The sequence below is a fragment of the Mixophyes fleayi genome, chromosome 2, assembly GCF_038048845.1.
Source record: "Mixophyes fleayi isolate aMixFle1 chromosome 2, aMixFle1.hap1, whole genome shotgun sequence".
NCBI lineage: Eukaryota > Metazoa > Chordata > Amphibia > Anura > Limnodynastidae > Mixophyes > Mixophyes fleayi.
This window is the reverse complement of record NC_134403.1, coordinates 314137455-314160922: the sequence shown is the minus strand read 5'-3', so window position 1 is coordinate 314160922 and position 23468 is coordinate 314137455. Positions and strand designations below refer to the sequence as shown.

Genomic DNA, 23468 nt, shown 5'->3' with positions numbered 1-23468 from the left:
CAGGAAGCAGCTTGGAAACTGCAGACGATCAGTTGAGTAGTAATGCTGTAGTGGGTATGGGAACCGCCGATGAGTAGAGCTGGAAGCAGCTTGGAAACTGCAGACACGAGTAGAGCTGGAAGCAGCTTGGAAACTGCAGACACCTAAAGAGAATCACTGGGAATGAGACTCCAAGATCAGGCCACTACCTAAGGCTGCAGGTGCCTTAAGTAGGGTGAGGTGATTGATCCATCAATCACATTAGTGGTCAGGTGTAGTTGTTAAAGGGACCTGCGCAGTGCGACAGGATGGCGGACGGCCGCGGTTCAACACAGGTGTAAGCGGGAAAGATGGAGAACCACGTACCAGAGTGGAGGCACTCACACTCCGGTGAGTGACACTAAGATTGAGAGATGAACTCTGTTTTCGGCTTGGTTTGAGTGCAATAAATAATTTCTATTGACCTTAATCATTTTATGAAAGGAGAGAAGCGGATAAAATCTTGACCACAAGATTAGGAGCAAGGGAAAAAAAATCAAATTCTAAACTATTATTCATCTAACCTTTGAAAATATTAGAGCATATATATAGGTATGTGTGCACCTATGAATTATAGTGAGTATGAGAAATGTTGCCTGTTTAAAAAGGGAGTTCCTGTCCGATATAATAATGCAAATTAAACATAAGGTTCAGTATCACGGCTTTCTCAGTAAAGTGGATGTGATCTAAAACTAGACGTGGACCTTGTTGGATGCTATGAATATTTGTCAAGAAGTATTTTATTTAAGAAACTGTTAGGGTAATTTTACCTCTCCTTTATTAGGTCCCTTCAGATATCAGTGAGATAAGATGCTGGTTAACCAGGAGATCAGCACATATTGGTAGTGCGTTAGGTTTTAGTATAAGTTGTGCCGGGGCAACTTTTAACAGTCCCACATCAGGTTTTCCCTTTGACCATATTCTCTTAGGTACATCCTTCAGCCACTGTGGTAATGGTGCCTCATCTTAAGATGTGTGTTCACTTGGTTGTGTTCAAAAACACCTGTACTGCTGCTTCTACCTGATTAGATATGTGGTCTTGTAGTTGACTGTCGTATGCCATCCCTTCTGGGGTGTATTTAATGCATGCTCTCATTAACGGTTATATGTCGGCACCCAGTAGATTTACAGGGCAAGCGTTTGAAGTGAGAAACTCTATAGGGACAGGAGTACAGTCTTTGTTTACTTGTATCTTCACTTTTTTACTTTTCCTAAGGTGTATAGGCTGTCCTGTCAACCCTGATGCTTTTACATAATCTGAGGTCACTAATTCTTGTGGTACTTGATCTTGTCTCAATGCTGTTTGGCTTGCTCCCGTGTCAATTAGGCAGTCCAATTGTTGACCAGTGGGCAGTGTAATTTGTGCAGTAGTTCCAGGTAGCTTACCTTCTTCAGAGATGCTTACAAGAACTGGACAAGGTGTTGACAACGGGGAGCCATATCTTCATTGATTGCTGCTTATGGTGCCCTAGGAAATACAAACCCTTGGTGTGGCGCCAAATGGTGTACTAAACTACTATAATAATAAGAGACAATGAATGCTGGATGTCATGCAGAGTCTCAATGACAATAGGTAATAATATGAGACAGGGAGGCAAGCTGCTGCAAAAACCTAGGTGGCTGTGCCCACCCCAAACAGACAGTTAATAAACTAAAAATGCAGCAAACCTATCTGTCAGAAAAATAAAAAATCTATGTCACGGATCATCAATATACACAAATTTATTACCATGCAATATAAAAACATGCAAAAATCAATAAATGCTAGTAATAACATAAAAAGAGAGAATTACTCCACATAAACTAGATCACAGTGCACTGTGACCTAGTTGGCACAATGCAAGGAGGATATTGGATAATGTTGGCATATTGAGTGTAGTACTCATAAATTAATCATACTAATCCATAATCCACAGCGCTACTAAGTGTATAAATGTACAGCTGATACAATGTAGCCAGAAGGATGTGGAAACATGTAAACACATAAAAGTAGCCTTGGGAGTGATTCCCACTTCAGGATAGCCAATATATGCCGTAATAATCAGTATAACCACGATAACGAATCACATATGGACGAGTGGTAATGTCTCGGTGTCCGTATGCCAATCTGTAGCATAAATGATATATAGCCGAAGCTCAAACTCCTTTCATAATCAATGTCTTGAAACTTGGATAATAAACTACTTGATCCTAGAGTGATAAATGTAGCCTGAACGGGGGCAATTAAATATATACGTACTCACTGACTCCGGCCGTAATATAATGAAGTTGTCATATATCGCTCCACATACCCACTTCGAATATACCTCCACTAGAGACTCCTCTCCTGAGCCGCGCTCGGTGTCCCGTGCTGAGGATGTTAATGAGATTGTGTGTAATACACCGCACGATATGCAGAAGGCATCTGCACTTTCTCAGACTTAGTCAGATAGAACTTGTGGATCTGTGAGCGGTGAGCTGATTGAATCAAGCTGGCGTTTGTCCGTGGTTCACAGCTGTGTGTAACCGACCCAGCACACGACACTTGATCAGTGAGTAAATTGAGCTCCAATTAAAACTGGTGCCCTAGGGACCGGCCGGTTTCTCTTTGCTGCTGCTGTCATTTCTTGTATTTCCTGCAGTCCTTCATGTGACCTGGTAATTTACACCAAAAACATCTGCCAGTCATGTCCTCGCCTTGATTCCTTTGTCGTGCACATACTGTTTCTGTTCCTTTGGGCTGCTGCCTTACTTGCCATGTTCCTTTTCCCTGTACCAGGTGTACAGTTACCTGAGGAGTCTTTTAGGCCTTCTTTTCCCTTTTTTCTGTTCCTGGTTCTCCAGTCCTTCAAGTACCTGTAGCAAAGATGAAATTTTCATAGTCAATGCCTCAGGTCTGACTGAAAAGAGTTGGCTTCTTACCTCCATTCTTTAAACCATTCAAAAACTTTGTTTTCAACATTCTTTGACCATCTGGGATTTCTGTAGAAAAACCATCATAATTTTGTCTGGTCGTTAATTTATCCAAATACATTCTTACTGAATCATTTCTCTGTGTTATGTTTGGTGCTGCTGGTGCTTTTAATTTTTGTTCATGACACCACCATTGTACTCTGGCTAGAAATTCAAGACCACTGTTATACATATTTATTTCTTCTACAGGGGGTGCAGGATGAGTAATACCCCCCCCTACCACCTTCTGGTGCTCTTGCTGGTAACCCCATTATTTGAGTCATCACTCCTATTATTAGAACCTTCGGCAGTATTGGCATCAAAATTTGGGTTAGGCACCCTTTGTATTCTGACTGGATACATATTCGTGTGAGCATGCAATACCTTCTTTTCCAATGTTCTTCTCCTTCTCGCCCTCGGATTTGTTGTTTCTCTTAATAGACTGATATTGTGATCCTTCAACCGGCTTACCATCATTGGTATCTTGGAAACATTTTTGCTTTTTCCTGCAAGAATTATCTGTACAAGGAGGTGCATTAGATTCCACATTGCAAACACTGTCTCTCAGGATAATCATTTATTTGATTATTAGCAGACTGAGGGTGGATTTGAAACGTGATTGATTGAGTGTTACCTGTGTCCACTGAGGTCACTGAATGAGTTTTTAATTGCGGATGTATCCTTGGTACTACTGTCGGTAAGGGTGGTGATGGTGTATCTGCTCTATTGTCTGGTTGCTGCGATGGAGCTGTATTCTTGTATCTTTGTGGGTTTTATAAACCCAACAACCCTGCTAGCCTGTACACCCACGTATTCAGAATTGATCAATTTCTAAATATACTGTACTGTTGGGTTGCTTTACCGCATGGACTCTTATAGCAGTTATCTGTAGTTTAAAGACAATTATACCTCAATACCACCGTTCAAAAACCTCTTAATTCCTTCTATTCCTGCTTAAAAATATTTGCATACTATACAAAGAAATATAATCAGAAAACACAATTAGAACATCATGCAAATTTCTGTTGCAGCTGTAACCATTTTTGCTTTCTTATTTTATAATCAGCAGGATATCCTTTTACAATTTCATTACGTAAACCAGGTGGTAATTTCTTTATACTGTACAGACAGATAGGCTTCCACTTCAAGGGGTATGTGATTAACTTGCCAATATAGTAACACTTGAGACCAAATATACCCTATATATTGCTGCAATATATATCCTTATTTAAATGCACATTTACGGTACAATAATATTGCTTTGCATCCACAACAAATCCAAAAACAGTTCTATCAATTACAGCTTCCAGTGTAGGAAGAGTATTGGCAGAATACTTTCTAAATATAACAGCACATGAACAGTCTGAGCAATAACCAAATTAATTATTAAAATGCAATTGTGAGTACTTTTGACATGTATTAAATTCAACCATATAGGTAGCGCTTTTTATGCTATCAAACAGATATCTGTGTTCAGGAAATCTTTCTTACCATATACAGATGAACAGCTTTTAGACACACAACAAGAATACTGGACGGAGAGTAAATCAGTGGAAAAATCACAGCTGAATTTACTCACCGTATGGATTTGAGCTGTCCGTAATTCTAGCTGATGCTGCAAGCGTTGTTTGTCATCTGTATAGGTTGTCCGAGATCCCGGCTATTTGAGCCCCCAAATACCTCTCATTTATCAAGTCCCTTCAGATATCAGTGAGAGAAGATGCTGGTTAACCAGGATATCAGTAATCAAGACACAGACATGTCAAGATCGAACTGAGCTGTGCTCATTTATTAGTGGGCTACATTTATACATGACAAAGCGTTTGATCTGGTTATAGGATAGAAACACAAGATTGATATTTTCCTGAGTAAATATAAATCTTCTGACAAAGCTAGTTAGTTCTCTTCATGTCACTTTTATGGGTTCTTATCAACTTTCACTGGAGCCAGTACTCCCAATCATCATTCGTTATCCCATGTGCTAGGCCTCCATCCGGGGTCTTTGAGATAGTTCAAGGCTGGAGCTGGTGATTACGCTGAATGTATATTTAAGGCAAATATCAACATTTTTAACTCCTTCACATATCATTATTACCATTATCACTGAGGACCTAGAAATTCTTTCACAAAACATAACATGATATACAATAAAATCAATAAAGCTAAATATAACTTAATAACAATATATCGCAACCTGTCATTGCGTAAATAATATTATTTGTGTATAATTGCAGAAAATAATGCATTGTGCTGAATAATCAAGCACTGTTTCCTGTGCTTGTAAAAGTATACTCTAATAGCATCATTCCCTTGTGCTGGGAATAATACTGTTCATTGTCAATGCTAAATATGCATGAAGGCAAAAATTCAAATTTTACATTGTCCTCCCTTCCGTTGAGCGGTTCCATTTAGAGCATGTTAAAGCAAAAAAAACAAGTCATGTAGCCTACTGTGAGTGTTTGGTATATACAATTCATTAGATATTTCATAGTAAAAACTTTGTTTAACCATACACCACTGAATATTAAACAATATATACAGCGGAAGCAGTTTTCTCCCTCCTGTCGCTGCATCGTTACACAAATGTTTCATCATGTCCATATGAGTAGAGTTGACAGGTGCTGTAAGTTTTGACATATATAAGTTGCATCTAACCATGTCCACATGTACCTCTATATCGCATCTGCTTCAGCAGTGATTTTTTTTCCTTATGCTTAATTTTCATCTATCCATTGACCCTTAAACTTTTAAGGAAGAATTCCAAAGATTATATTATCAACTCTAGAACTGGCAACATTCTACTCCAATACCATTGCAAGTACATCTAATTGATGAGGGTTTTTTTCAAACTCCCCTAGCTATCCCAACAGATGGCAGCCCAACTCCCTACTGGGGTCTTGGTTGAAGAAATTAATAAGGTTATTAAATATTAAAAATCAGTCAGATTTATAATTTTTCTAATGCTGCCTGTTGGAGTGTTTGTGGCCACAGGGCAATTATGCTCTGCATCTGGTGGTTCTACCAATGTATAATTGCCTGATAGAAACCACCCGATGGACCTAGTAGTAGATTAGGATATACCCACTTCTCTCCCCCCCCAATAATATTTAAGTTGTCTAGTAAATTTACCATATTTTCTCAAGGGAAATGTACAGTTGGTAAAAGCCAATAATAATGGCCTAAAGCTAGGATTTAAGCAAAATTTGTAGTAATCTGCGCCAAATAACTTCATGGTTCATCTGATGGACTTCATCATTGGATCAGTTTCCATAGGAAGAATAGCTTTAGATAGGGAGGGACTCCCTTCTGAGCAGATAATCAAATAAATGTTGTTTTCTGGGTGATGCCTTCCCCCTATCTAGGTTCAGACAAAATGCTGAATTAACATGGAATATCCTGCCTTAGTGTGATGCAAACCTGATTTGGGAATCCTGTCTCAGAAATGGGAGTACATATTTAGTAAATTTTTTATATTTACAATAATATACACCAGATGCGCTATATTGGTACTAGAAATACATTTATACAATAAGTTATTTCTTCCCATTTTCGTGTGTAGAAAGGTGGATCCATCCATAAGAGGACAATATGGTATGGTAAAGTTATCAGGCTTTAGTCAGTTGCAATTTTGGGATGCTTCCATAGTGTGTCACTGATGATAAAATTAAGAATAGTTCTATGCCAGCCTGCTTATGTGAAATCGCTCTGTGCATATCCATAAATGTGGCTGCACACATATGCAAGTTTGTATATCTCTTGCACTTAGGCTTGCTTGCATCTAGAGAGTGTCCAAGCTGTATTCTTTGTGGGTAGTTAAAGGCATGTGCAAATAGCTTTCGACTATCATCATCCACTAACACTGATAGGTGCTTTTTTTTCTTGCATGTGCATTCATTATGCTGTTTGTGTGCCTGTTTAAGCATTTCTTTTTTCATGTATGCAAGATGGCGAGTTGTTTCTCCTGTAGAAGATCTTTTGCCGTTTTATTGCTAATTGTGAATTTGTATTTTGCAAGCAAAATTGATGTAAACAGTGGTGTGATGTGTGTCTAGTGTAAACTGGGTGCATATGCTACTGGTGCAAACCTGCACAGTTTGTGGTTACAGCTTTGAATATGTCTGTGATTGTGTATTGTATTTTTTTTTTATTTTTTTTTTTGAAAGGTAAATTTTTACATTTATTCACAAGTTAAGAAATTTTACACAGTGTGTACAGTGATCAATACTGCAAAACATGAAAGATAATTGTAAGTAAACGGAGAAGTTGGAAACACCTCATATGATATGCTATCAGCATTATGGGGCATATTCAATTAGGTCCTGGGCTCGCGATTACATGCCTCTGCACAAGTCCTGTTACTACAACGACGCAGATTTCCCTGTGCACCCCATAGGGTTGCTAAGGGAAATTTGCGATGTTGCAGTACAGTATTGTCACTTTACTTGCTCACCCACGAGCACCGGACCTAATTGAATATGCCCCTATAACTTGTAGTTATGATGAGACAAACAAATGGCAGGAGAGAGAAGAATGGGAAGGCAATGGGATCGAGGTTTATTGCTATTTAGTTTGAAACTCTAATAAGAGTTGTGGGGTTCCCAAGTAACCATGGAAATTCAGGGGTTAGACCTAAGATATCTGAGGAATGTCAAATGGCGGATAATGGGGGCTCAGCATTAAGTAAGATGACCAAGGGGTACATATATTTCGGAAGTTAGCACATGATGTGTTCAGGGTCGCAGTAATGCTTTCCATTCTATTGGCCAAATGTTATTTATTGTTGCAGTAATCAAGGGAAGATCTATCTTTCCAGTGTGATGCTATCGGGCATTTTGAAGCATTTAAAATATGCTTAATTCATTTTTGTGCAGGATGTGGTGTGTTTGGAATCGGTCTGGGGAGAAGCTGGAATAGTGGGGAGTCAGGCATATGAATTTGTCTGAGTGTATAAGAGCATGTATTTGTTGCCAATAGGGCCTAATTTTGGGACAGGACCATTAAACGTGCAACAGGGTACCTCGACAGCCACATCCCGTCCGGCATTTGATCTGTAAAGTTTGGAAATATGTGAGGGGACCAGATACCACCTGTAGTAAATTTTGAAAGAAACCTTTCACTCTGACTGAAATGGATGATTTAGCTAGGTTAGATCTGATTTTTGACCACTCCTTTAGGATCCAGTGTCCATTCCCATGTTAGCTCATCTTGATCCTTTTTTTCTAATTAATGCAATTTGCACCTGCTATTTGGGGTGCAGTTATGGGCAACTATTCCTGCTTAACCATTTAAATATGGAAAATATATGCTTGCTCAGTTAATCAATATTAATATATAATTTATATATTAATATATAATTTCGTTAAAATATTATAAAATATATAAACATCAATGTTTTTTTTTATTATTTGCACAATATTCAGGCACGGGCTGGCAGATTTCAGCCCGGGGGGTGTACAGGCGGCCGCATCACATGACGCGATGCGGCCGCGTCCAATGACGCGGCCGCGTCGCGTTTCATGTGATGCGGCCGCGTCGCGTGTCATGTGATGCGGCCGCCTGTGCCTGACGCGGCCGCATCCCATGGCATCCCGCATCCTTGTTAGGGCTGGCCTGCTGGCCGGCCCTAACAGCGGTGAGACTGAGCGTCCCGGGGGCCCGGTGCCCCCCTGCTCCCCAGCCCAGCCCGCCCTTGACAACATTTGTGGTTTTTCACCATTCAGGACAAAAATATTTGTGCGAAAAGCGATTCTGAACCAAAAAAATGTTGTGGTGCATACTAGCTGCATGCAGCTCACAAGAAAGTCCTTTATTGTTCACTGTATTATGAGGATCTCTGACGCTACCCACACTGACTGCTTCATTAGTTGAAACCACAGTTGCTGCTGGAACTAGAAAACACATGGTTTCAGCGTTAAACTGATGCTCCTTCCCTAAAGATAAATAAAACGGGTTTTACTGGTTTACAGAATCCACTTGTGATTTCATTGGAATCAATCATGCTTTCTTCTCTCTTTTGGCATTCCACACTTTAAGGGGGGGAATTCAATTGGCCACATTTCTCTCGATAGTAAAGCTGCCTACGCACTGTTACTGTTCATATGGTAATTTTATGCGGGTTTTCTGCTCGCGGATCCCTGAGCAAGAATCAGCATTAAAAATTATTGTACAAACAGTGGTAATGCGCACTATAACTGTACTAACAGTAATGGTACGCAGACCATGTTACTTTCGAGAGTAACGTGGTCAATTGAATTCCCTCCTAAGAGTGTTCTCATACTTGATGGCATAGAGAGAACTAGCCGCCACAAGAGAGTTTAGGAAGGTAGTAGAAATATTGACGGTTTGATAAAACACAAATTGTTTTACTTGTATCATATCAGCACATTAGCAAATGCAATGTTTTACACTGCTTATAGCTGCTGCTTTGTTGCTGACTATGTAATAAATAGTACTGTTTTCATAAAATATATTTGTAGCTAAATGAGTTGGACCACTTGTTTCTTTTAAACCACATTTTGGTGTAATCCTGCTGAAAATATTCTACAGTTTATTTTAACAGCAAATATCTGTTTTTCTGTTTTCAAGCACATCTGAAGGCTTCAAACCATGTACAGTCAGTGGATACATGTAGTAATTGTGGCAAACTGTTAATCAGAACATAATCTTTATTGATATAAGAGGATTGTTCTAAACTGATTGTATGCCACCTAGTATAACATGATTTTTTTTTTTTTCTCTGCTTCAACCAGATACTTCTGCTAAGTCCTCAATTTACACGATAACAGCATTGCTTCATTGTACATGTTCTATTCATCTCTGCTTCTTGACCCATGCTGACACTTATTAACCATGTTAAAGGAGAGCATAAACAATTCTCGATTCTCACCCAAAAAGTCAGATAATTGTCTACTGGAGGAATATAAGCTAGAGCTTGAACTCCTAAACAGAGAGTTAGAAAATGAAAAAAATAAAACACAGGAGGCTAGAAAAAGATACAGCTTGGAACTGAAAAGATATAAAGAAACCTATGAAAAAGAAAAAAACAAGCTAGTGAATGATTTGAAGTCTAAGTGGGAACAGCAGAAAACTCGTGAGCTACAGCAGCTGAAGGACTCAGTCTTACGAGAAAGGGAATTGGAAATAAAGCAGCTCATGAGATGGAAAGAGGAGGAATTGAGAGAGCTTCAGATGCTTCTGCAGAAGGAGCGAGATATAGCAATAAAGCAAGCCAGGGAACTGCAGAAACAGTTGATTGATGAATTACTAAATAAGGGCTATACAGGGAAGTCTAGCAATAACAAAAAAAATGAGCAACCCTCACTTGCTAGGGAATGCCGGTGCAAACTTCAAGATGTTCTGTCTAAGCTTCGATGGGATTATGATGGTGAACAAGCTGCACGTATCCGACATCTAAAAGTAGAACTGGACTTGGAAAGAAATCTCTTCGTTAAGTATATTCTGGAGCGGTCCAACAGCAGTTTGACAGCTATTTTAAAAGGAAACGCAAAGCATTTTGACTGTGGAGAAATTAAATTTGGCCGCTATTCTCTTGGGAGCCAGACTACCATGCCATGTACACTGGAAGTATCGGCACGACCTCGATCTGTTGAAAATGTGGGATCCTGTCCTCCGTCTCATGAAGTTGCATTGTCAAGATCATTTGAATGTGCTGGACCTGAATTCCCATATTGCTCAACTGAGAAATCGTGGAAACTGAGCCCAGAAAATGAAATGATCATAATGCCCATACAAATAGATTGCTGCAAGAACTTTACACCAGGGACTAATTTTCTCCTCATAGAGGCGAAAAATGGTTCAGTACAACAACCAATTTTAGAGGAAGAGCTCCTTCAGTTCCACCAAAATACAGATGATTCTTTTCACGATATTTCAACTGAGGCGGAAGGTAATAACCGTGTAACATCACTGGAAACACTGAATTCCAACCAAAGTTTTGGTCCACCTGCTCAAAATGTTGATATTTCACAACACTGGTCGGTAAGATGTTTTTAGTTTCGTTATAATACACAAGCGACGTTTGTATATGTATAAATTCTTGAAAATAATATCTATATAAACAGTGAGTTCTCATGTCATCACTTTTAGTGTTCATTATAAAAACTTTGTATTACAAGAAATAATGCATGCCCTACTGTAAATTATTAGACATTAACAGTCAACTTGGATTTCTCTGATATTTATAAACGCGCTTGGCCTACTTGTGCTTTTATAAGTTTGCAGAACTCCTTGGTAAATTCTAATAGCCATATTATCTACAGTAGGGATTGCGTTATCCCATGTATTCCATTGACTTGACAACTGAATGTAGGTTTGAAATCTTAGAATGTTTTCAATAGCATAGTAGAAAACTATAGCCTATATAATGTTTATTTAGAACTATTAACCTACTCCTAGTATGCATTAATCTGTGTATTAGGTTATTCATCAAACTGCACACATTTAGTACTTGTGTCCTAAAGGTAAGGAAGTCTCTCTTTCATGGATTATGCAGACACATAGATTTGTAGCTCCAGGTTTTCTCTTTAATTTTTTTTTGTGCAATATGGATTGAGAGCCACTGTAGCAGTCAAAAGTGAGTACCTGCTATACTGAATGAGCAATATTTGTGTATTTGCAGGGAAAGTACATAATTAATAACTGTAAACGTGTTAAATGGCAGAGGTGTATACATTTTTTTTATATGAACATGATATTTATTTTGTGTTTTAGCTTAGAGATTTTGAAATTGTACTGCATGCACCCTGTCTGTTTAATATGTGAATTTTCAAAGGGTAACCCAGTGATGTGCAAATGACAACATAGATAAGAGGTGGTTTGCGATGCCTTATGGGACTGCAGGAAATGCTAATAGGTGAAAACAAATAATACAGTTCAACTGTAAACAAATTATTAATAAAAGATTTGAAAATACCAAACTTCATACTCTAGCACTATAAGACTTCATCACATATTATTGGTGGTATTCATTTTTTTATTGCATGCCGGTCTACACCACGCTGTCAGGAAACATTTTGCTTTAAGGATCATTGTTTCCACAGCTTCATTGTTAAAGCCAGCAGAGCTAAATCTTTTTTTTTTTTTCTTCTGTACAATCTGTTTTTATTAAAAAAAAATGCAGCTTATGCAAATGACAAGGTAAATCCTTTACCATAACACAGAAAGCATGTGTCTAAGGCATAACTGTTCATCTACAACACTTGAAAAAGGGAGTTTCTTAAGCGGACCTCCCGTGAACATATGTTAACAGACCAGAATTGATTTGAGCTGTATTGTAGGATCGGGGAGAGGAGCAGGGGGGAAGATAAGGTAGATAAGCAGGGGAGGAGGGGTGGGGACCGGGGGGTACCAATAGCTCTTTTTCAGCATCTGGTGGGCGAGGGTGCTGAGATGACATTGGATATATGTCCCTTCGAAGGAGAAAGGTCTCAAATATTCCAGAGGGCATACAGAGGGGTATCTTTGAATTCCAGCAACTCAAACCACTGTACGTAGTGTTCCCTGAACTTTTCTGCCGACTAATAGATCAGATCATCCATTGACATGCAGAAGTCTAGCTCGAACCATTTCTTAATGTTCATTCCCACCAGTTGTGTAGTAGGGTGCCAGGCACCAGTTGGCATTTCCATCACAGGTCGGGGAGACCAGGACACATCTTGGCCAGTAGGCTGGGGCACTGGTACCACGGAGTAAGAATTTTGTATTAGGTTTTGATCACTCGAAAGCTAACTGAGCTGAAGTGTGTACGTTGGAAAATGTCATTACAGTCTTGATTAGGGATGACAGTTCCCGAATCACGTTCCCAATTCTTGATGAATTTCGGTAATGCTCCAAAGGTGTGTTCAATCAGAATCTTGTGCATAAAGACTCCGAGGAGTATAAATCTTGATGATGGAAAAGACCCTGCTGCCATTTTGAGAACATCTGTGTATCACTATCTTCTTGGCCAGTCTAGTGCCACAAGAAACACCTGAACACACTCTTTTTACCTTTTTTAGATCCCTTGGAAGCAATGCTGCTGAATGTAACATGTAAACTAGTTGAAATTTCCAAGTAAGCTACATAGCATCTTCTTGAAACACCTTTGAATACCATGTCCTTGAGCAGTAACACTTTGTAATTCAGCCAAGATATTGACATCTGCTTGACCACACTTTCCGCCGATCTGTCATCACTTTCTGATGAAGGGACCATTCCCTGGGGTGTAGGGCATGCCTGCTGATAAAATCTGTTTTCCAGCCCTCGTCTGAATACCGCTGAGATTGACAAAACGTTAAGATCCTCGCAGGGCATTATCCTTTTGATTTCCTTCATCATGCCTGAGCTCTGGGTGCCTCCCTGATGGTTGATGAATGCTAATGCTGTGGCATTGTTTGGCTGAATTGTTATCACCATTCTACGTAGGAGATTCTATGCTCCTATTAGAACGTTTAATATGGCAGAACATTGATGGGGAACTTTGACTCCTCTTGAGACCACATGCTCTGCAGACAGCCCCCAGCCCCGAAGAATCATCATTTATTTATTTAGTGCCAGCAAATTCTGTAGCGCTTTACAAGTGGGAAAACACAGTAATAAAACAATACTGGGTAATGCAGAATGACAGACAGGTAAGAGGGCCCTGCCTGCAAGCATACAAATCCATGGGGCGTTGATGGTTTGATACATGATGTTAAGTGCTACATATTGCATATTGGTCCAGCAAGATTGCAAAGGTAAAAAGTGGTTAGTGGGGTCTATGATCCAGTGACATAACAATGTTAGTTGTGGTCTTGTTTGAACTGTTTAAAGGGTGGTAATAAGGTAAACTAGTGAGGTTAAGGGGGTGGTTTGGGGAAACTTGCCTGAAGAGGTGGGTTTTCAACGAATGCTTGAAGACTTCTTCTAAGAAAATCTTACTGTGCATATATATTTTATAACGCACGCACACACACACACACACGGCTGCCGAATGTCCTATTAAGTGACTTGAATGTATTTTTCTGTATATTATGTTCATATTCCCATATGTATTTTTGATGCGAAATTGGTATTCTAAATTTATTTTATTAACTCTATTTTTATGATTATTTTTTTTCACATGTATACATAGGATATGTGCAGCCTTCTTTATAGACTTTATGGTGGTATGTGCTGTTTTTTAGGCAATGATCATTTTTTAAATAAAAAATATATAGAGCATGCAATTTTAGTGTGCACAGATTGGTTTGGGGTCTATTTCCCTGCCCTGCATGTGTAATGTATGTTAACATTTTTAAGGAGCGAAACTAAATGGGATGCAGCACCCTAGGTACCTGATCATGCCATTCATTTAGAGCCATAATTTGAAAAAAACCATTTCAAACAAATCATACAAACCCTAATAATTCATCTTGATAAATTCCACTAAATCATTACCTTTTGTCACATTACACCATGGAAATTAAAATATATTAAATCAATCTTCCAGTTTTATTTACACATTTCGACTTACAACATTCAATTAATGAAAAAATGCAACATCTGAAAATGAATAAAAAATGAAAAACTAAAGTTGGGTTGGAAAAGTGATCAGTCCCCTGATTTAATAGTTTGTACAGCCACTTTTTGCTGTAATTACAGTCATCAGTCTGCTTGGATATGTCTCTACCAGCTTTGTGCACTTAGATTGGGATAATATATGCCCATACTTTCTTTCTTGCAGAATTGTTCAAGTTTAGTCAAATTTCGTGGTGAGCGTTGATGGCCTACTCTTTTCAAGTCCTTCCACTGATTTCCTATTTGATTTAGGTGAGGTCTCTGACTTGGCCAGTCAAGAACATTCACATTCCTATTCTGAAGCCACCGTGTTGTTTTCTTGGCGGTATATTTTGGTTTGCTGTCATGCTGGGAATGCCGTCACTTAGCATAGCTACTTGGATTTGTATGTATTTAAAACGGCAATGGAAGCAACCAAACACTTTATTACCTAATTTTAAGGTTAAGGTTACGATTAGGGATAGTACTTGGGTTAGGGACTAACCCTAGTTATAACCCTAACCTTAAAATTAGGTAATAAAGTGTTTGGTTGCTGCGATTGCCGCTTTAAATACATACAAATCCAAGTCGCTATGCTAAGTGACTTAAATAGAAAGTGATGGCATTCCCAGAATTTGGTATATATAGCGCAAGCATGTCGGGGATCTACACAATCATTATTATGGTATGTCTCCATTTTGATTTGATCGCCATTATTCAAATCAGAGTTTTTTTCATCGGCTTAATTGCAGTCGTGGTAATCATTGACGTTATTATGAGTACCACCGGAAGAGAAACACCTCCACAATATAATGTTGCAACCATCGGGCTTCACAGTAGATATGGTATGTTTTGGGTGGTGTCCTGTGTTCAGTTTGTGCTAAAAATATTGCTTGGAGTTCAGTCCAAATAGATCTATAAAGACCATACAGCTTTTTCTCCACAAGGCATCAAAATCTTCCAAGCATGTATTTTTTTTTTTTTTTTAGAAAACTGCAAAGGAGGCTGTCTTTCTTTCCGCCCTGCCATACAGGGCAGCTTTGTGTAAAGCGTGTGGGATAGCCACAGACCGACCAATCTCCGCTATAAAGACTTGTACGTTTTTCAAAGTTTCCATTGACCTATTGGTAGTTTCCCTGATCAATATCATCCTGGCTCTGTCATCCAATTTGGAGGGATGGCCCGATCTAGGGAAAGTGTTGTTTGTGCCATAAGATATCCATTTCTTAACAATGCTTTGATTGGTACTTGGAGGGAGAGTAAAAAGCCTTTGAAATCTTTTTTTTCTCTTTCATCCATCTGGGGGATGGATTAACCATGGGGTTGAGTAGGGAGGGGAGGAGTCTGGAACCTAAAGAGTTAACTTTATTCCTGCTGAGAGCATATCCCCCCCACCAATTCCCCACATACCTCAGTTTGAATTGGGTGCCCTAGGAGAAGGGCTGTGCATCAGAAGAGCTCCACAGTGAACACTGTTCACTGTTATTAGGTTTTTTATTTGCTTTTCAGAGGTTTTTTTTGTTGATAGCGGCGAGAGGCTCTGTTTGTAACAGAGCTGACTCGTGGGAGAAGCGCCTGTCAGCTGTGGGCGGCCCCGCAGACAGAGGAGGTAAAACGCTTCTCACAGCGGGAAGCAGTCGGCAAGAGACTCCCCCCGCTGATAGCAGGACGGGCGCTGCTATTAGACAGAAAGCGCCATTACTGCTGCCGTTCCCCGGGAGCCAAGTCCCCTCCTCCTATAGGATGGTAGGGGGTACTTGAAGGATGGCGCGCTAGTGATAGCGCTGTGCGGGGAACACATTCTAACAGGATTTCCCCTAAATACAGAAAGGGCAAATCGCTGTTAATGAAAAACACAGAGGAGATTCCAGTGGCAGGGGAATGTGTTTGAGGAACACCTCTTCCCCCTCCCGCTGAGTGAGCACGTGGAAGATCCCTTTTGGCGCCAAAGTTCAAAAGGAGGACAGATGCAGCAGTCATTTGGAGAGAAGTGCACTGTTGACACATATCTTCCACGCTAAGTATCACTTTGTTTCTTCTGTGTATGCATGTGTAAGACAATGATGTGTTAAGAGAACTGTTGTTTAAGGAAAACTATAAAGCTCTCCAAACCTGTCTTATTTAATCAGAAATACTATGATATGTTAAATAACCTAATATGTATTTTCTGATAAATGTTGTGGAATTGTTTGGGCGTGCCAAACATATTGTCTGTTCCAAATGTAATGCTAAATTGGCTTGTGAGCATTGGCCCAGGTGCTCTGTGCTAATTGCAGTAATTCTGGAAAACCTGCTGCAGCCTTTCCTTGGCTAATTATACCTTGTACTCTCTATATAGGATTGATAGAGAAGTATAGATTCTGACCACATTTTTTAGAGAAGAGCGTAATGTTTATAAAAGATTATTGCTCTCTCAGGAACAGAAATACTATCTTTGACTGGTTCATAGAGGAATATGTATCTGTATTTTGCGGTGTGGTAGCTTTGTTCTCTACTAAAAATGTGAGAAAAATAAAGCAACAGGATTTCACCTAAGCAGAAAGGGGAAATCGCTGTTAGCAGAGACACAGAAGGAGAGGCCAGCGGTAGGGGAATGTGTTGAGAAGCACCGCTTCCCCTCCACCGCTGAGTGAGCAGGTGGTAGATCCCTTTTGGAGCCAAAAACGGGATTTATACTTACGATAAATCTTTTTCTCTGAGTCCATCTGGGGGGACACTGCTTAACTATGGGGTTGAGTCGGGGGGAGGAGTCTGGCACCCAAAGAGTTAACTTTTTTCAGCTGACAGCATATCACCCCCACCAATTCCCCACATACCTCAGTTTGATTACCAAAGCCCTAGGACGATAGGCCAATCAACCAACACACACCACTCAACAGAGGGGGGAGTGGAGAGAAAAGAAAAACAACGAAAAAGGGGGGGACCGCAGTGTCCCCCAGATGGACTCAGAGAAAAAGATTTATCGTAAGTATAAATCCCGTTTTCTCTTTCATCCATCTGGGGGACCTTGCTTAACCATGGGGACTTACTAAAGCAATCCCTCTGAAGGGTGGGACCGCTCTGATCTCCTTGCACGTAGAACACTACGGCCAAAGGAGGCGTCCCCAGACGCAAATATATTAAATTGGTAGAATTTTGTAAAGGTATGGACCGAAGACCAGGTGGCTGCCCTGCACAGCTGGTCCGCCGTGGCTCCATTACGAGCCGCCCAAGATGCCCCAACCGACCTGGTAGAATGGGCAACAATACACTTTGGCACAGGGAGATTAATACGGACATAAGCCAACCTGATAGTCAGGGTAAGCCATCTGGCAATAGTTTGCTTAGATGCTGGCCATCCCCGCTTGGAAAAGTCAAATAATACAAATAGAGAATCTGTCTTGCGTATCTTCGCAGATCTCTTAACATATATACGTAATGCCCTCACTACGTCCAAATATTTATTTGTCTTTGTTCCAGGAGTCTGAGGCTCCTCTCTGAACACTGGAACAACTATATCCTGATTTAATATGGAAACCTGAGACCACCTTAGGGAGAAAAGACGGAACAGTCCTTAAAACTGCTCTATCCTCATGAAAAACCAGATAAGGTTCTTTGCAGGATAAAGCTCCCAGCTCCGAGACCCTTCTGGCCGAGGCGATAGCAAGCAGGAAGACTGTCTTCCATGTCAAGAACCGCCACTCTGCTGAGAGTAGAGGTTCAAAGGGAGGCTCCTGCAACATGCTAAGGACCAGATTAAGATCCCAAGGCTCCACAGGATGCACTTAGGGCGGCTGAAAGTGAAGCACTCCCTGTAGAAAAGTCTCAACATCCGGAAGCGCTGCCAGTCTGTGGAAATACACTGACAAAGCAGATACCTGAACCTTTAAGGTTCCAAGTTTAAGCCCCGCCTCTAAACCACACTGTAAGAAGGCGAGAAATCTAGCAAGACCAAAGGTTTTAGAATTGTAAGACTTATTCCTACACCACTTTATATATATATATATATATATATATATATATATATATATATATATATATATATATATATATATATATATATATATATATATATGCCAGATACGGTGGTAAATTCTGGCTGAAACTGGCTACCTGGCATTCAGGAGAGTGCCTATTACACCCCCCGAGAAACCTCTCGCTCTCCACAGACTGGATTCTAAGGCTCTGACATTAAATTCAGCTGGTTCAGCCTCTGACGCAAGAACTGTCCCATGGTCAGCAGATCTCTTAACAGCCTTACTGGCAGTACCAGAAAGACTGGACGATCCCCAGGACTGACTCTCCACGGGACCCTGTGGGGCAGGTTTTACCAAGGTCTTGCTAAGACGTCCACTACCAGTGGATCCCTTGTTCTTGCGCAGAACTCTGGGACCTTCCTGTCTTTTGTTCGGTTTTTGTCCAGCAACCACCAGCTGAGGACTTACCTCCTCCACTGGTACCTCGAACACGGGAATGCTCTTATGGGGTGGAACCCTGCACAGGGTAAGGTCGCGAAAGATGTCACCATCTTTCCCAGCAGCTTCAAAGACCTGGCTACTGACAGCTTCTTGTCTGACAGGATCCTGCCTGTCCACTCCATCTAGGACCTCAACTTGTCCTGTGGAGACAACATTCTGCTGCGTACCAAGTCCCTCACTAGTCTCAAGAAACTCATTCTTAGACAAGGGATTCTCTGTGACCCTTTCATACTCCAGAAGTTCGGTCATAGACTGAACGACCCGTCTGACCTTAGCACCCCGAATGGGTGTGACTAAAACCTTTTCCCTCACTGTAAATTCTAAGCCTGTATAGCTTTGTTTAAACGAAGCAAATCGACAGCCCTGAGCTCTTTCTGATTTGACAGAAGCCAGCGAGGTAACCAAAACTTGAGATGAGCTGGCCCCATGAATTCTATCACGATATCCTGGACCTACTCGTCTACCGAGGACTTTGTCTACTGCTGGGCAAACTCAAGCAGCCGTCCTCCCACCCCACCCTCTGTAACCAGAGGCGGGTGGTAGTCATGCTGCTGGTCTATCCGTCAGCTTGGCGGAAGAAGCTCTCCGCGCCGCAGGGGCAAAGGATGACCTTCCTCTACGGGACTGTCTCCTGGATTCCATGGCCCCTGGATTGGTAGTCAGGCCTCTGCCAGACCCGCCCCCATAAAAAGGCTGTCTGAAAGAACTAGGCCTAGCCCTAGGTCTTGGAGTATTTACAGGCAAGGACGTCTTCTTGCCCCCTGAAGCCTGTAAAATCCAAGAGTCTAATTCTGGACCGAATAGCATCCCACCCGTATACGGGATGGATTCTAATGATCTTTTAGACTCTGAATCCGCATTCCAAGTCCTTAACCATAACGCCCTTCTAGCTACTACAGCTGTAGCTGAAATAGACCAAGCTATGGAGGCCGAATTATGGGCCGCTTCATATACATAGCCTGCTGCCTCCCTTAGCTGCATGGCCAGAGGCAGTAAATCTGAATCCTGCAAGGCAGACTCTAACTGCCCTGCCCAGACTTCCATGGCCCTAGCTACCCAGGTAGAGGACAATGCTGGCCTGAGGCTAGTACCGGCGGCCAAGAAGACAGACTTCAGCAGGGATTCTAATTTCTTGTCAGTCGCGTCCTGTAAGGCCGCTGACCCGGGTACAGGTAGTGTAGTCTGACGAACCAATCTCGCCACAGGTGCATCCACCTTCGCCACCTGTTCCCAACGGGTCATATCCTCCTCCTGAAGGGGATACAACACGCCAAACTTCTTTGGCATAGAGAACCTCTTATCTGGATATTTCCAAGAGGCCTCCACAATATCCCTCAACTCAGCTGAGGGAGGGAACCTGACCACCTGCTTAGAAGCTTTCTTAAAGAGAGAGCGGTCCAAGGACTTCGTCTCCTCTACTTCAACAAACCCCAGGGTCTGACGAACTGCTTTTACCAGATCGTCCATACCCTGGTGCCTAGAGTTTCCTTCTGACTCTATAATGGACACATCTGAATCGTCCAACAATTCCCCCTCCTCCTCTGAGGAACTCTCAGAGCCTGACACTGACCACGGCGCTTTAGCTGCTCTACGTCTTTTAACACTACGTTTGTGTCTGGGGTTCTCCAGTAGATGGGTAAGCCAGTCCAGGCCTTTAGCCACTGCTGAGCAACCCACCTCTCCTATCTGGGAAACCCTTGGGAGGGTTGGGGAGGGATTCAAACCGACCCCTGGGGAAAATGACTCATCTGTCATTCTAACTGTTATACCCTGAGAAGCCACAGATGTAGATGGGATCTCAACTGGTTTAGATAACAGATTTACAAGGGTATTAACTCCCTGTGTTAAGGCAGCCGCCCACTCAGGAGGATCTACCGTTATGGTGGAGGTGTCTATAGGCTGTTTCACAGGAGCCACAGTGCAGGCTGCACAGAGCCCCCCCCTGATCCAGCCGTTCACTTGTTAATTTACATTTTGAACAGACATTATGTTTGGTACGTGTTGTTTTGCTTTTATCTGCCATCACAAGATAAGCTAAAACCTGAATCACGTTTCAAAATTCACAAACACTTATTACAAATTATCAGGAAATACAGATTAGATTATTTAACATATCATAGTATTTCTGATTTAAATAAGACAGGCTTGGAGAACTTTATAGTTTTCTTATAAACAACAGTTCTCTCAACACATCATTGTCTTATAATATACATGTCTACACATACACACACATACACACAGAAGAAATAAAAGTGATACTCAGCGGGGAAGATATGTGTCGACAATGCACTTCTCTTCAAATGACTGCTGCAACTGGCTCTCCTTCTGTGTTATTTTCTTTAACAGCGTTTTGCCCTTTCTGTATCTTAGGGGAAAACCTGTTAGAATGTGTTCCCCGCTAGCGCTATCATTAGCGCGCCATCCTCAATAATTCACTGTCATCCCATGGGAGGAGGAACTTGGTATACTCCAGCTGGCTTCCGGGGAACCTCAGCAGTAAAGGCGCTTTCTGCCTAATGGCAGCGCCCGTCCTGCATCAGCGGGGAGAGTCTCTTGCCGACTGCTTCCCGCTGTGAGAAGCGTTTCACCTGCTCTGTCAGCGGGGCCCCCCCCTGACAGGCGCTTCTCCCACGAGTCAGCTCTGTTGTACACGGAGCCTCTCGCTGCTATCAAAAGAAAAAAACTTGCAAAAGAAAAGGAAAAACCTATTACCAGTGAACCCTGTTCACTGTATCTCTTGGAGCTCTTCAGGTGCGACCTGCTTCCAAGGGCACCCAATTCAAACTGAGGTATGTGGGGAATTGGTGGGGGTGATATGCTGTCAGCTGAAAAAAGTTAACTCTTTGGGTGCCAGACTCCTCCCCCCGACTCAACCCTATGGTTTAGCAGGGTCCCCCAGATGGATGTAAGAGAAATACAAAAGGAGGACAGGTGCAGCAGTTATTTGGAGACAAGTGTACTGCTGACACATATCTTCCCCGCTAAATATCACTATATTTGTTCTGTGTAGGCATATGTATTGTAAGACTATAATGTATTTAGAGAGCTTTAGGTTAAAGAAAACTATAAGCTCCCCAACCTGTCTTATTTAATCAGAAATACTATAATATATTAAATAACCTAGTCAGTATTTTCTGATAAACATTGTGGAAGTGTTTGTGCGTATGAAACGTGATTTTGTTTTTTCCTTATCTTGTCATGACTTATAAAGGTAAAACAACTCACATATGATCTGTTCAAGTATTCTGGGCAGAGAGCCAGCAGAGGGGAGTTGTGTAATAAAAGCCACCCCTCCCCCTCTGCTGAGAGAGCACGTGGAGATTCCCTCTGGTGGACACAGCAGCTATTCGGAAGGAAGTACAGCTGCTGACACACATCTCCAAACTGCTAAGAATCATTATTCTCTCTATATATGCTGAATAGAGAAGTATAAATATTGTGGGCACATATACTAGGGAGAGCTTGATATTAAAAGGATTACAGCTCTCCCTTCTTAAAAGAATCTTGTGTGTTTATACCTATTCTGTCTATACGTGACTTTATTTTTATTTCTCTTATGAGGGCTGATAGAGTAAAGCAACACGTGCCAAATAGATGGTCTGTTCCAAATGTAATGCTAAATTGGCTTGTGAGCACTGACCCAGGTGCTCTGTGCTAATTGCAGCCATTCTGGAAAATCTGCTGCAGCTGTCAGCCTTGCTTTGGCTAATTATATCTTATACCCTCTATAGACTGATAGAGAAGTATGGATTTTGACCACAATTTGAGAGAAGAGCATAATGTTTATAGTAGATTATTGCTCTCTCAGGAACAGCAATACTATCTTTTCACTGGTTCATAGATGTTTGGGTATGGTAGCTTTGTTTTCTACTAAAAATATGAGGAAAACAGAGCAACATGTGCCAAGTGTTATTCTCCCTGTTCCAAAGGCAATGCTAAATCAGCTGGTGAGCATTTGGAATCAGGGATGTGGTGAGGATTGCAGCCAGTCTGGAAGGTCTGCAGCTGCTCACAGCCGTCCCTGGGCTAAGTATATTCTATATGTAGTGGATCTACGGATAGGGAAGTATAGATTTTGACTACATTTTGAGGGTAGAGCATAATATTTATAAAAGATTATCGCTCTCTAATGTACGGAAATACTATCTTTTGACTTGTTCATATATTAATTAGTATTTTCTGGGTAGATACCTTTTGGTATGTACCTGTATTTTACTATGTGGTGGCTTTGTTTTCTACTAACAATATGAGAAGAATAAAGCAACATGTGCCAAGTGTTTTTCCCTGTTCCAAATATAAGGCCAGGTTACCTGGTGAGCATTAGGATCCGGGGATGCTCTGGGCTGATTGCAGCCAATCTGAAGAAGAACCAGCTGCTTGCAGCCTTCCCTTGGCTAAATAGATTTTATACGCTCTATAGGAGATAGGGAGGTATAAGATTCTGAGTACATTCCGGGGGGGAATAGCATAATAATTATAAAAATTATTATTGCTCTCTCATTGACAGAAATACTATCTTTTTTTGATCTGTTCATAGATCGTTAGTAT

General features: G+C 41.1%; 1 protein-coding gene across 10 annotated transcripts in view; it reads left to right on the top strand.

Moving 5' to 3' along the window:
- The window catches only part of TSPOAP1 (TSPO associated protein 1), a 341002-nt gene that overhangs the window by 58175 nt on the left and 259359 nt on the right, over positions 1-23468 (top strand). For all 10 annotated transcript variants that reach the window (XM_075196596.1, XM_075196605.1, XM_075196597.1 and 7 more), the window contains exon 2: positions 9699-10947. In XM_075196596.1, coding sequence (XP_075052697.1) covers positions 9799-10947 — 1149 coding nt within the window. In that variant the 5' untranslated portion in view covers positions 9699-9798. The remainder of the gene's footprint in view (positions 1-9698; positions 10948-23468) is intronic.